Below are 15,324 nucleotides of genomic sequence, written 5' to 3' on the forward strand. Positions count from 1 at the left end.
GGGGGTTCTGATTAGGACTTAGGGAAATATGGGCAGATTTCCGCCTATTAGTTTGGATAAAATAGACTTTTGAAAATGATATCAAAATAAATCACGATATTTTTGTATTAATAATGGGTTATTATTATTACCTTTGAAAAGCTCATACATGTATAACTTAGTTTAAATTGTCATAAAAGTATCATCAAATGAAAACTGCATTCATAAAATTACTTCTTCGCGGCATTGCATGCCAGGTTCTTTAGCAGCTTTGCCTCAAGTGTCCCGTTTTAGGTGCAGTGGGTGTTAACGTTTTAGTCTAATTCCGTACGTGGAATATTCAATTTATCTAATTTTGGCCGATTTTATTTTTTACCTTTTCACATCAGATTTCAGTCTATTCAGTTAAAAGTTTAATTCAAATGAGTTCGTTATAAATATCCTGTTCTGCAAAATACATAAACCGGAAACGTGTACCCACAATTCTTGCAATGCCACGTAGTGGCCATATTGGATCAACAACCGGTGTCTCACCTGTGGAATAAGATTGACATTCAGCCTGTTTTAACTACAGGATGGGTGGTTCATTCAGCACAGAAATTCCGGGCGGCGGAACAGAGGGCTACCATGTTCTCAGGGTACGTGACACGAACCACATGTCTGTTAGAGCTAGGAAATGTGTGAAAACATCTCGCATTTGGTGACCGACCCACCACGTCATGTTTCTGAGTGTCGAATATTGACGTATACGTAGTTACTACTTAGGCCTACTGCCATTTGTACAGTGCACCTACATCGTATCAGTGGTTCATTAAAACGACTTTATTTATTTTTATTTAGTTAACTGATATTTAAGTGAATATCTGACACTTGAGCAGTCTCGACAGACCGATAAAAACAAAAGTCGATAAAACGTCAGAATAATCCGGACTACGGTAGAAATAACCGTGCATTTTAGTTGACGTTGACATTTACACGTGTATTACATTCACGCTGTTCATATTTAACAGCTGTACAATAAAATGTGCCTGCATCATGGTCAATGTAACAGAGAGACTTATTCACACATGTCTTACAGACTAGGGGAGAAAGGCATTCGAAATGCATATTTAAATGTAATGCTTATGTTTAAACATGTATTCACCTGTTCACCCTGACCTCTGTTAGGTTAGGTAAGGTAGTCTCAAGCAAAATATGTATCATGCACATTTGAAACTCGGGCTTGCCAAGAACAATGATATAAAACAGACATTCTCTTTAAAAAGCATAGCTTTTAAATGGACAGACAGTTGTTATACAGGTATTTCTAAACCTTTCGAATTCATTTGTTTCTTGTGGCCCCATAGTCTACCAGGATGACATGAACGAATAGTTGTTATAAGTTGTAAGTTATAAGCCTGACAAGGGTTTGAACCTGAGCCCCTTCAAACTCTTAAGTGATCGCTCTACAGTTTACCAATTGAGCTACCTAGGTCTGGGCGCCAACAATTGACCCAGTCCTCCCTCCTTTTTCTAACTCTTTGCCCCCGAAGACACAACAATTTACAACCCATATTTGTGTGTCCTTTTGCCAAGCATTCACCAAGTCCTTGCAACAAGTGTTTGTTCGCTGGACAAAATCATGTACACATGTTATCATCACATGTTGATACAGTAATGCTAATGATAATATAATAATTTACAACATTTAAATAATGCCTTATATAATTTGTAAAATTACTCTAAAGCGCTTTACAACATATGGTTGTATAGAAGTCGATTCTTATTACAGTTAAATGGCAATCTGTTATCCGCTGTAAATAGAAACTCGCATTTAGTGATATAATGTCTCCGACCTGATGAAATGTTTTGACAGATTAGACCAATATTTAAAAAAGTTAGCAAAATGTGTTAATTGTTTTTTCCTTTCTTTATAGGTGCAAGAAGGCTCACCAGGGCACAAAGCAGGACTGGAGGCATTCTTTGATTTTATTGTAGCAATAGGACACACACGACTTGTAAGTTTAATTCCTTCATTTTGACCTTACATGCTTATTTCCTTCAGCAAGCCTTCCACAACCTCTGCGAAACATTCCTGATAAATAGAAATGGCCCTTTGGCATGCAGGGATAATCCTGAAAGGGGCCATTGACCCCTCAAAACTGAATTTGATCCCTCAATGTTCCAGTTTTCTTTTAATTTTACATAGAATGGCCCCTCTTAATTTTGATTAAAAATTGCTGAAAATGGCACACTGCTCTCAAATTCAAGGATTTTTCCTGGCATGCAACACTTATCTGATTATACCACTCCTCTCAGACTTGTAAGACATCTGTCAGCAGTATACACTATATACAAACCACCCTAATCTTTGTACCTGTCAATTAACATTGATATGAAGACTGCTGATGTTTTTTTACATGCAGTGCCAGCTTTATTAAATAACTTTTGATAGGAATTTGAAATAAATGAGTAATGACGGTTTGATTTAAACGGGTTTTTTTTTATTACACCTGAATGTTTTTCAATTGTATCTCAATCATAAATTCATAAACTTTTGATGGACAATGTAAAGCATTCCTCATTTCTCTGTGAGAATTGTTTTTGTCATAGTAAAAGCAATACCTAAGTCATTCATTTAAAGTCAATATCTATATATATATAAAGAAATCAGTTGTGATTTATATATAATGGAAAATTTATTAATGGTTAATAGTTAAAGAATCATGAGTCAAATTCAAAACTTAGCTAAGCTGCTTCATACAATTTGTTAGATAACTCATTTATAGGAAGGGGTTCATGGGGTCCTGGGTTCCACAGAACTGAAATTGCCCCATATCAACTTTCTTTACTTTTAATTAACTGTACATGTCATTATAATGGCCCCTCTAACTTTTGATATTGAGTAAAAGTTGCTAAAAATGTTACCCTTAGCTTCCAGGATTTCCCCTGTATATAATATAATATTTTGCCCTTTCTGTTGTCTGGAAAGTAGATATTAAGAGCTCTCATCAGTGTTTGAATCTCTAATTTCGATTTACTTGTATCTCAAATGTCTTGTCTCGCTTAAATTGATGTTTGTTATATATATATATTGAAACAATAGAAGAAGCCTTTTTATTTTGACTTCATGATTGATAAAATATTAAAAAAGCTTGTAGCTCTCAAGTCACTTTAAACTAACGTGTCATTTTATGCCATTTTATCTCTTACAGAATCAAGATAATGATACCCTTAAAGATCTGCTAAAGGCGAACATAGAAAAACCAGTGAAGATGGCTGTGTATAGTAGTAAAACACAGTCAGTCAGAGAGGTCACCATTCTACCCAGTCATAACTGGGGCGGTCAAGGACTTTTAGGTGTGAGCATCAGGTAAATAAAGAGAGACTGTCATCTGAATAATTATAGAGGGACTAGCTACCATCTAGGTAAAGAAAGAGAGACTGTCATCTGAATAAATAAATAGGGACTAACTACTATCTAGATAAATATAGAGGGCCTGTCATCTGAATAAATAAATAGGGACTAGCTACTATCTAGATAAATATAGAGGGACTGTCATCTGAATAAATATATATATAGGGACTAGCTACGATCTAGATAAATATATAGGGACTGTCATCTGAATAATTATAAAGGGACTAGCTACCATCTAGGTAAATACAGAGGGACTGTCATCTGTTAACTATAGAAGGAGTATCTAGCTGGCACAGCTGTTTGATACAATTGGAAATTGTCTGTCAAGAGTTCAGAGGTTCTGGGATGGAATCTTATTCTGGCCATGCACTTTTCTTCTGTTACACAATTACCTATATCATTTAATGAAACAAGTCTAGACACTTATTAAAATCTAATTTTCACATGTGCTGCCCCATTAGATCAAACGTATTACTGTGATCATTTTTTGTAACTTTGCTGGGGAGAATAATTTATATATGGAAGGATACAAGCTACTATTTTGTGTTAATTGACAAAAGTTTTGGTTTATTTACAGATTTTGTTCCTTTGAAGGGGCTAATGAAAATGTATGGCATGTGCTGGTAAGTCTGTCTGTGTTTTCTTTTGTCAATAGAAAATAGTGACTTCAACAGGTGTACCTGTACTGTACTGTACTCTGAAAGGAACAGTTTACTATTTTTGTTGAGTGGTATTAAAATATAATCAATAAAGCAAAACTAAACATGGCATATTGGAATTTTTGAGAGTCAAGAAAGGTTCTGATTACATTTTTTCAATCAATCATGCATGTGAAGATGTTACTAAAATCTGCACTGGGTTTTGAGAAAATGTACATGAAATTTTCTCAAATGAAAGGGGCCTTATGAAGGTCCCAAATGATCCCCAAAAAATCACAAATATAATATAAATTGTGTCTTCAGAAGTTTCATAATCATTATTGCCTTTTCCAATCTAAAATAGCATGCTATCATATTTTTATATTCTTTATTAGCCAAGAGCCATACCACTCATAGCAGGAACAAGTGCTTTAAATCATAAACAGAAATAATGAATAGGACAAATTAAAGCAATCCAATGTTTTTGTGTTCTAAAGTGTTTTGTATATTTGTTGCTGCAACAGGAAGTGAAACCAAACTCCCCAGCAGACCTGGCTGGTCTAAAGTCTAATACAGACTACATCATAGGAGCGGACTCTGTACTGCACGAGGTAAGAACACCTTGTGATGATTCATACTCCATATCTTATTGGAGCTGACTCTGTACTGCACGAGGTAAGAACACCTTGTGATGATTCATACTCCATATCTTATTGGAGCTGACTGAACAAATCCCAACCTCCCGTGGGTTGGAATAGTCATGATATTTGGAGACTGTTGATGAGGGAGATTATTCAGGTTATTGAGATCTCGTAAGTTTTTAGTATTAATTGTCATTGGTGTACATGTCTGCTAGCCCGATACCTGTTCAGGGCTAGTGATTTATGTCGGGACCAGTGTAATTTTTCAGTATTTACTATATGAACACATAGAGACGACTAGTAGAAGATTGTGCAGGCTAATAGTACTCTTAATATGAAATTATACACCTATGAACTTATTTGTCATTTATGAAGTATCTTACCAGTATAGTTCCACTGCATTTCTCCAAATTATTACTGATGTATCAAACCTTATATCTTTTTAACCCTTGTTTCCAGTCCGAGGACTTGTTTACACTGATAGACTCTCACGAAGGTAAACCGCTGCGCCTGTATGTATACAACACAGAATCGGACTCGTGTCGGGAGGTCACCATCACACCTAACGGCGCCTGGGGAGGAGATGGCAGGTATGTGTCTAATACATACCTTAAGAGAATCTGAGAAAACAACTAGGCTAAAGTCATATGAGCTGTGTATATATATATATATATATGTATATATATGGGGCAAAGAAGTAATTCCAACAGTGTGGACAAGTTTAGGTTGTCTCTAGTACTCTTAATACGAAATTATACACCTTGTATTTTTGTCCACACTGTTGGAATTACTTCTTTGCCCCATATAATATTTGAAGTAATTCGTATCCTACGGACATACCACCATTAGGATCCAGTGTTATATGGGATTTTACCGTCTTTATTACCTCTTTGACCCACATATATATATATATATAAGGAAAATTGTTTCCACGTTGATTATGAATATCCTAGAATTAAAGCAGCTTTTTTAAAAAGTCTGCGACATGTGGAGAGAACACTGAGTGTCGGTTAACAATGGCTTGTCTATGATTTGTGAGCAGAAGATATGGAAGTTAATCCAATACAGACACATCCTGATTACATGTTTGATCTTTATCAGTACGTTTGGTGAGGAAGGCAGGTAAGACCGTTTTTATGGGTATATGGAAAAAATGAAATTTTATTAAAGTTTCCCTTCCAATGCTTAAAATCCCTCACTAGCTCTTTGTGTTGACGCAATTAGATCACCAAGGAAACAGGTTTCATATTAGGGCTTAAAGCTACAAATCTTCATTTTGTGAGGAGAAAAAATGTTTTAACCTTGCTAACAGTAGATCTAGAGTGGTTAGAGATGTCACCTATCAAACCAGGTTTGCTTGCTAAAGGAAATTATTAGATAGACTATATCAAAGCTTTACTTTATACACAAATAATGTACATGTATATTTAACTTGTCGCAACGTTTCCTATGATATAATTAAATAGTATGTCATGTAAATGCCAAAACGTAAATTTTACTTTACATTATCATATCTTCATAATGTTCCTACTAGAAATTAATATATGGTTTGAGACAAGAGTTTTGTTTTCATTTTGCAACCCTACCACCCATAATTATGTTTGATCTCTTTCTGCCACCCCCCCCCCCCCCCCCAGCTTATTTTTCATTCCCCATTATCAGATCAGAAATAACCAACAGTAAGACACTCAGTAAAGATCTATAGGAATCAGAGTTATGTGAGACATGTATGAGTTAACATTATTGTCATAAAGCATGATTTTAGACTAAATGTTTGCAGTAACAGCATGTGGTGGATAGAGGTTAGATAAGGTTACCATGGTGATAGGCTGTAGTCACACGATCATTCGAAAAATGTTAACGTTATGTTACAATACAGCACTTACATCTTTGTGGAGGTTTGATACCTCATGTATTTGTGTCGTACAAACTACCCCAGGAATTCTCTGCCCTCCTGATATTGTATTAATTTATACTGAAATGTAAACCTTGCTAATTTGTTACAGGGACAAAACCATCTAAGTTTGAGCCACAAAGTAAAGCATTGTCCAGTGCACCTTCATACATTTCATTACTAAATTGTTGAGTATTGCTTTGTTTTTAAGTCGGTCTAAGCACCACAAAACGCACTAAATGTCTGCACGTAATTACCTGGTATTGAGATGCAGGTACTAATTTGTCTGGCTAATGGCAGCAATGCTGACATGTTTTTTCTTTCAACATAATTGGTTATCAAAGCTTGCACATCAAAGTCATTACATGGCAGATTAGTATTTAGTTCCTGACCAAAGTTCATCTAACAGCTAAGACTGTTCTGACAATACAAATTGAAAATTCTTTTACTGTTATTGAATTCGCTCTCATATATAGTGTCCACCATTTGTTGGTCCTATTGACCTCTCCTGTGTTCATGGGCGGTTAAGCATGTAATGATAATAACGATTTACATTTATAGCTACTTGTTACAGAGGCTGATCATGTAAATTTCTTTTGTTGTCCATTTGAGCTTCCTGCCTAACTAGATTACATTCAAAGCCATTTGCTTGCAGTTTTGTGTTGTCTGGGCCATAAAAAAACTTAATACTGAAGGTTGAGTATAGATAATGTTATGGTCCCATTCATTCATACAACCATGGCATGATGACCTGCTCTCTAGACTATTAATACAAATTGTATGGCCACTTTGTCCATCATTCATCTCCCTGTGACCCATCTCTAGGCTATGAAGAACTAATACTGAGGGTCGAAGATGTAAAATACGATATCCACATTCATTCATACATATATGGCACTTAGATTTCATCTTGAGCATCTTCTTTCATTGGTGTCTTTCACAAAATTTCATACTGAGGTAAGGTACCAAAGTAGGGGCTTCTTAAAGGAGTTTTGTGTTTCCTCATTTTATACCAAAGGTCAAGGTCAACATTACTAGATAAAAATCTGTTCATTGATAAAGCTCCATTTGGGATTTCATTAGCATGAAACTGATTTTAACAAGGAAGCAGAGATATACTTGCATTGTCTTACAGATATTCCCTGGTTTTGTTGTAAGTCTGATCTAAAACTACAAGTTGTTAAGGACCATACTTGTCTTTTTCTCTGATTTCTGTTTGGGTTGTAACTGCAAAATATTAGGACTGATTGTTTATTATTCTCTATTTCAGTCTTGGATGTGATATTGGATATAAAGCTGTTGATGACTGATTGTGTATACATACCCTTCTCTATTTTCAGTCTTGGATGTGGTGTTTACTATGGAGTTGGTGATGACTAATTGTGTATACGTACACTTTTCTTTTTTCAGTCTTGGATGTGGTGTTTACTATGGAGTTGGTGATGACTGATTGTGTACCCTTCTCTATTTTCAGTCTTGGCTGTGGTATTGGATATGGATATCTACACAGAATACCAAAGAGACAGTTCCCCTCGAGTATTTCACCAGAAACAATTCCTACCAGTGTCCAGACACCACAGAAGACTCCCGATGGATTTGCAGAGGTAAAGTCTCGGGGACAGTTATAGAGCACTTGGGGACAGTTATAGAGCACTTGGGGACAGGTATAGAGCACTTGGGGACAGTTATAGAGTTCTCGAGGGACAGTGATAGAGCACTTGGGGACAGTTATAGAGTACTCGAGGGACAGTGATAGAGCACTTGGGGACAGTTATAGAGTACTCGAGGGACAGTGATAGAGCACTTGGGGACAGTTATAGAGCGCTCGGGGACAGTTACAGAGCACTCGGGGACAGTTACAGAACAGTTATAGAGCACTTGGGGACAGTTATAGAGCGCTCGGGGACAGTTACAGAGCACTCGGGGACAGTTACAGAGTACACAGGGACAGTTACAGAGTACTCGAGGACAGTTACAGAGTACTCGGGGGACAGTGATAGAGCACTTGGGGACAGTTATAGAGCGCTCGGGGACAGTTACAGAGCACTCGGGGACAGTTACAGAACAGTTATAGAGCACTTGGGGACAGTTATAGAGTACTCGAGGGACAGTGATAGAGCACTTGGGGACAGTTATAGAGTTCTCGCGGGACAGTGATAGAGAACTTGGGGACAGTGATAGAGCACTCGGGGACAGTGAAAGAGCACTCAGGGACAGTTACAGAGTACTCGGGGACAGTTACAGAGTACTCGAGGACAGTTACAGAGTACTCGGGGGACAGTTATAGAGTTGGTGATGACTAATTGTGTATACGTACACTTCTCTATTTTCAGTCTTGGATGTGGTGTTTACTATGGAGTTGTTGATGACTGATTGTGTACCCTTCTCTATTTTCAGTCTTGGCTGTGGTATTGGATATGGATATCTACCCAGAATACCAAAGAGACAGTTCCCCTCGAGTATTTCACCAGAAACAATTCCTACCAGTGTAAAGACACCACAGAAGACTCCCGATGGATTTGCAGAGGTAAAGTCTCGGGGAAAGTTATAGAGCACTTGGGGACAGTTATGGAGCACTCGGGGGACAGTGATAGAGTACTCGGGGACAGTTACAGAGTACTCGAGGACAGTTATAGAGCACTCGGGGACAGTTACAGAGTACCGAGTATTTCACCAGAAACAATTCCTACCAGTGTCCAGACACCACAGAAGACTCCCGATGGATTTGCAGAGGTAAAGTCTCGGGGAAAGTTATAGAGCACTTGGGGACAGTTATAGAGTACTCGGGGACAGTTACAGAGTACACGGGGGACAGTTGATGACTGATTGTGTATACATACCCTTCTCTATTTTCAGTCTTGGATGTGGTGTTTACTATGGAGTTGGTGATGACTGATTGTGTACCCTTCTCTATTTTCAGTCTTGGCTGTGGTATTGGATATGGATATCTACCCAGAATACCAAAGAGACAGTTCCCCTCGAGTATTTCCCCAGAAACAATTCCTACCAGTGTCCAGACACCACAGAAGACTCCCGATGGATTTGCAGAGGTAAAGTATCGGGGACAGTTATAGAGCACTTGGGGACAGGTATAGAGCACTTGGGGACAGGTATAGAGCACTCGGGGACAGTTATAGAGCCCTTGGGGACAGTTATAGAGCACTTGGGGACAGTTATAAAGCACTCGGGGACAGTTATAGAGCCCTTGGGGACAGTTATAGAGCACTTGGGGACAGTTACAGAGTACTCGGGGGACAGTGATAGAGCACTTGGGGACAGTTATAGAGTACTCGAGGGACAGTGATAGAGCACTTGGGGACAGTTATAGAGTTCTCGAGGGACAGTGATAGAGCACTTGGGGACAGTTATAGAGTTCTCGCGGGACAGTGATAGAGAACTTGGGGACAGTGATAGAGCACTCGGGGACAGTTATAGAGCCCTTGGGGACAGTTATAGAGCACTCGGGGGACAGTGATAGATCCCTCGAGGACAGTTATAGAGCACTCGGGAGACAGTTATAGAGCACTTGGGGACAGTTATAAAGTTCTCGAGGGACAGTGATAGAGCACTTGGGGACAGTTATAGAGCACTCGGGGGACAGTGATAGATCACTCGAGGACAGTTATAGAGCACTCGGGGACAGTTACAGAGTACTCAGGGGACAGTTATAGAGCACTCGGGGGACAGTTATAGAGCACTCGGGGACAGTTATAGAGCACTTGGGGACAGTTATAGAGTTCTCGAGGGACAGTGATAGAGCACTTGGGGACAGTGATAGAGCACTCGGGGACAGTTATAGAGCACTCGGGGACAGTTATAGAGCACTTGGGGACAGTTATAGAGCACTCGACGGACAGTGATAGAGTACTCGGGGACAGTTACAGAGTACTCTGGGACAGTTATAGAGCACTTGGGGACAGTTATAGAGTACTCGAGGGACAGTGATAGAGCACTTGGGGACGGTCATAGAGCACTCAGGGACAGTTATAGAGCACTCGGGGACAGTTACAGAGTACTCAGGGACAGTTACAGAGTACTCGAGGACAGTGATAGAGCACTCGGGGGACAGTTATAGAGTACTCGAGGGACAGTGATAGAGCACTTGGGGACAGTCATAGAGCACTCAGGGACAGTTATAGAGCACTCGGGGACATTTACAGAGTACTCGGGGGACAGTTATAGAGCACTCGGGGACAGTTACAGAGTACTCGGGGACAGTGATAGAGTACTTGGGGACAGTTATTGAGCACTCGACGGACAGTTACAGAGGACTCGGGGACAGTGATAGAGTACTTGGGGACAGTTATTGAGCACTCGACGGACAGTCACAGAAGTACTCAGGGGACAGTTATAGAGCACTCGGGGGCCAGTTATAGAGCACTCGGGGACAGTTATAGAGCACTAGAGGACAGTTATAGAGCACTCGGGGACAGTTATAGAGCACTTGGGGGACAGTTATAGAGCACTTGGGGACAGTTATAGAGCACTTTGGGACAGTTATAGAGCACTCGGGGACAGTTACAGAGTACTAGGGGGACAGTTATAGAGCACTTGGGGACAGTTACAGAGTACTCGGGGACAGTTATAGAGAACTCGGGGACAGTTACAGAGTACTCAGGGACAGTTACAGAGTACTCGAGGACAGTGATAGAGCACTCGGGGGACAGTTATAGAGTACTCGGGGACAGTTATAGAGAACTCGGGGACAGTTACAGAGTACTCAGGGACAGTTACAGAGTACTCGAGGACAGTGATAGAGCACTCGGGGGACAGTTATAGAGCACTCGAGGGACAGTGATAGAGCACTTGGGGACAGTCATAGAGCACTCGGGGACAGTTATAGAGCACTCGGGGACATTTACAGAGTACTCGGGGGCCAGTTATAGAGCACTCGGGGACAGTTATAGAGCACTCGGGGACAGTTACAGAGTACTAGGGGGACAGTTATAGAGCACTTGGGGACAGTTATAGAGCACTTTGGGACAGTTATAGAGCACTCGGGGACAGTTACAGAGTACTCTGGGACAGTTATAGAGCACTTGCATTGGGGACAGTTACAGAGTACTCGGGGACAGTTATAGAGCACTCGGGGACAGTTATTGAGCACTCGGGGACAGCTATAGAGCATTCGACGGACAGTGATAGAGTACTCGACGGACAGTGATAGAGCACTCAGCGCACAGTTACAGAGTACTCGGGGACAGTGATGGAGTACTTGGGGACAGTTATTGAGCACTCGACGGACAGTTACAGAGGACTCGGGGACAGTGATAGAGTACTTGGGGACAGTTATTGAGCACTCGACGGACAGTCACAGAAGTACTCAGGGGACAGTTATAGAGCACTCGGGGGCCAGTTATAGAGCACTCGGGGACAGTTATAGAGCACTCGGCGACAGTTACAGAGTACTCGGGGGACAGTTATAGAGTACTCGGGGGACAGTTATAGAGCACTCGGGGACAGTTACAGAGTACTCGGGGACAGTGATAGAGTACTCGGGGACAGTTACAGCGTACTTGGGGACAGTTATAGAGCAATCGACGGACAGTGATAGAGTACTTTGGGATAGTTATAGAGCCCTCGACGGACAGTGATAGAGCACTCGGTGGACAGTTATAGAGTACTCGAGGGACAGTGATAGAGCACTTGGGGACAGTTATAGAGCACTCGGGGGGCAGTTATAGAGCACTCAGGGACAGTTACAGAGCACTCGAGGGCAGCTATATATATAGAGCACTCGAGGACAGTGATAGAGCACTCGAGGGACAGTGATAGAGCACTTGGGGACAGTCATAGAGCACTCGGGGACAGTTATAGAGCACTCGGGGAGGGACAGTTATAGAGCACTCGGGGACATTTACAGAGTACTCGGGGGCCAGTTATAGAGCACTTGGGGACAGTTATAGAGTACTCGGGGACAGTTACAGAGTACTCTGGGACAGTTATAGAGCACTTGCATTGGGGACAGTTACAGAGTACTCGGGGACAGTTACAGAGTACTCGGGGACAGTGATAGAGTACTTGGGGACAGTTATTGAGCACTCGACGGACAGTCACAGAGTACTCGGGGACAGTGATAGAGTACTTGGGGACAGTTATAGAGCACTCGACGGACAGTGATAGAGCACTCGGGGGACAGTGATAGAGTACTCGGGGACAGTTACAGAGTACTTGGGGACAGTTATAGAGCACTCGACGGACAGTGATAGAGTACTTTGGGATAGTTATAGAGCACTCGACGGACAGTGATAGAGCACTCGGGGGACAGTTATAGAGTACTCGAGGGACAGTGATAGAGCACTTGGGGACAGTTATAGAGCACTCAGGGACAGTTATAGAGCTCTCGGGGACAGTTATAGAGCACTCGAGGACAGTTATAGAGCACTCGGGGACAGTTATAGAGCACTCGGGGACAGTTATAGAGTACTTGGGGACAGTTATTGAGCACTCGGAGACGGTTATAGAGCACTCGGGGACAGTTATAGAGCTCGGGGACAGTTATAGAGCACTCAGGGACAGTTATAGAGCACTCGGGGACAGTTATAGAGCACTTGGGGACAGTTATTGAGCACTCGGAGACGGTTATAGAGCACTCGGGGACAGTTATGTTATAGAGCACTTGGGGACAGTTATAGAGCTCGGGGATAGTTATAGAGCACTCGGGGACAGTTATAAAGCACTCGGGGACAGTTATAGACCACTCAGGGACAGTGATAGAGCACTCGGGGACAGTGATAAAGCACTCAGGGACAGTTATAGAACACTCAGGGACAGTTATAGAACACTCGGGGACAGTTATGGAGCAGACAGCATATATGTTAAATCTGACACTATGTATAACCATTGTCATAAAAAGAGCTCAATGTAGGGCACACACACATTCGGGAGTTTTCTTTTGGGCCTGCAAATTCTTGTAACCAAGGACAACAAAATTCATTTGCTTCCACTCCTTGGTCCATAACAACACTGGGGATGTCTGTCTTGTCTCTCTTAGCTTGCCTCCCTAGCTACCTCTCAGCTCTCTTTTACCTCATTACCAAACTAATGACAGGATTAGGTGTCACACACTGTCCATGTTGAAAAGTGAATTACCAATCAACACATTCATCATGTAAATGTTAGTTACATGTAAATGTAAATGTAAATGTAAGTTCTGTTAGTGTAGCTTATAGCTATTAAGAGCACTTGCCAGTATTCCTTGTGTGTATAATTTCTTGATGGGGACTTTTTTTCATGTTCTTAACAGATTTCATTAATTATCCCACAGATTCTTTAACAATTGGGTAAACTAATGGAAATGTAATTGTCTTTGTTTCTTGTAGGTATCGCTAGGTAACTCACCAGCTGGTTTGCCTGTGGGTATGGCACAGATGTCTATAAATACAGGTAAGTGGTTTTATAATGGTATCATATCGAGGATAGGAGAGAGGGAAGGGGAGACCCCAACACTAAACTAACTTCATACTGTAGGGAGATATGGTTTGTAATAGAGGTACAAATCCAGAATTTACATTGGGCAATATTTGTCACTAAAATAAAATGTCAGTGGTAAAGTTCAGGGTAGAAGGAAGACAAGAACACTACAGAATACCAGACTTACAAGACAGATTGTCATTTATAGCATGCTGACCAACCAATTGACATATAATGTGATATCAACTGTCTCAGGCCATACTAGATATACTATAATCTCACTCATATTTCTAAGTTATATAACAACAAAATTTTGCAGATGCTTTTCACCTCATTTTTCTCAGAAAGGTATGCTGGGTTGAATTTCTTGCGATACTTTGCTTAATAACTTAATAAGCAAAAAATTATGAAATTTAAATTTTGCATAAATTCAGCATAAATTTCAGGCCGTGAATGCAACCAAAAATTAAATGAAACATGAACTCTTTGCAGTATCCAGAGATTTTATGTAAATTAAGATATTCGTCAATGTCATTGATTAGGTACACCGACCATACCGGTGATCCCTGCAACTGAAAGTGGTGCTGGGCACGGGGTACCTTTTCAGCCAACACCATTACCAAACTTCTCGTCACCCGGCGGGGGCATCACATGTAAGTAAATGCATTATACCTAAATTACCTACAGTAGAAACCCTTTACTGGGCATCACTTAACTGAGTTTATCTACAATACAGAATTTCATCACTTATATATATATTGAGGTGAGGGGTATCACTTTATCCTGAACCTACTGTAAAAATCTGATCTTTCATCAAAGGGAATCACTTGCAAGCTTATAGTATAATTTATAGGGTGTTTTGATGAATATGTGGAACCAAAATCAAATAACCTTAACACCTATAATTTAAATAGCCCCACTATATATACCTACCTATAGGCAACCCTGACCTTCTCTGAAGGAAAAGACGACAGTCATGGAGTAGCTGTATTTTATTGCCTCTGAAGTATATCCTTGGTTTTACAATTGTTTAATACAACTAAATTATATAACTGAAATGTGCTTACAAAAATTGAAAGGCTGTTTTCATCTTTAGATGTGTTGAAGTACCTGCTTTATTCTAAAAAAAACACCTTTGTATTTCAGTACCAGCAACAACAATGCCTAATTTAGCAGGAATGCCTAACTTATCGGGAATGCCTAACTTATCGGGAATGCCTAACTTATCATCATTACCTCCCTTTACTATGCCGATGTCGCTGCCAGGGATGCAGCCTGGTGCACTTCCAGCCATGTCATCGTTACCTACTCTCCCAGGTAGGTTACAGATTGTATATCAATAAACTAACCTAATGGATTTTT

General features: G+C 40.5%; 1 protein-coding gene across 2 annotated transcripts in view; it reads left to right on the top strand.

The window, feature by feature from the left end:
• The first annotated feature begins 465 nt into the window (after positions 1 to 465).
• The window catches only part of LOC110458441 (Golgi reassembly-stacking protein 2-like), a 19,880-nt gene continuing 5,021 nt past the window's right edge, over positions 466 to 15,324 (top strand). The window contains exons 1-11 of one of the 2 annotated variants that reach the window (XM_021510125.1): positions 466 to 617; positions 1,896 to 1,976; positions 3,174 to 3,331; positions 3,954 to 3,999; positions 4,539 to 4,625; positions 5,115 to 5,245; positions 5,757 to 5,777; positions 8,024 to 8,153; positions 13,872 to 13,935; positions 14,505 to 14,615; positions 15,109 to 15,279. In XM_021510125.1, coding sequence (XP_021365800.1) covers positions 555 to 617; positions 1,896 to 1,976; positions 3,174 to 3,331; positions 3,954 to 3,999; positions 4,539 to 4,625; positions 5,115 to 5,245; positions 5,757 to 5,777; positions 8,024 to 8,153; positions 13,872 to 13,935; positions 14,505 to 14,615; positions 15,109 to 15,279 — 1,063 coding nt within the window. In that variant the 5' untranslated portion in view covers positions 466 to 554. The remainder of the gene's footprint in view (positions 618 to 1,895; positions 1,977 to 3,173; positions 3,332 to 3,953; positions 4,000 to 4,538; positions 4,626 to 5,114; positions 5,246 to 5,756; positions 5,778 to 8,023; positions 8,154 to 13,871; positions 13,936 to 14,504; positions 14,616 to 15,108; positions 15,280 to 15,324) is intronic. The other variant, XM_021510126.1, reaches the window with a different exon arrangement.

Source organism: Mizuhopecten yessoensis, unplaced genomic scaffold, assembly GCF_002113885.1.
Source record: "Mizuhopecten yessoensis strain PY_sf001 unplaced genomic scaffold, ASM211388v2 scaffold9605, whole genome shotgun sequence".
Classification (NCBI taxonomy): domain Eukaryota; kingdom Metazoa; phylum Mollusca; class Bivalvia; order Pectinida; family Pectinidae; genus Mizuhopecten; species Mizuhopecten yessoensis.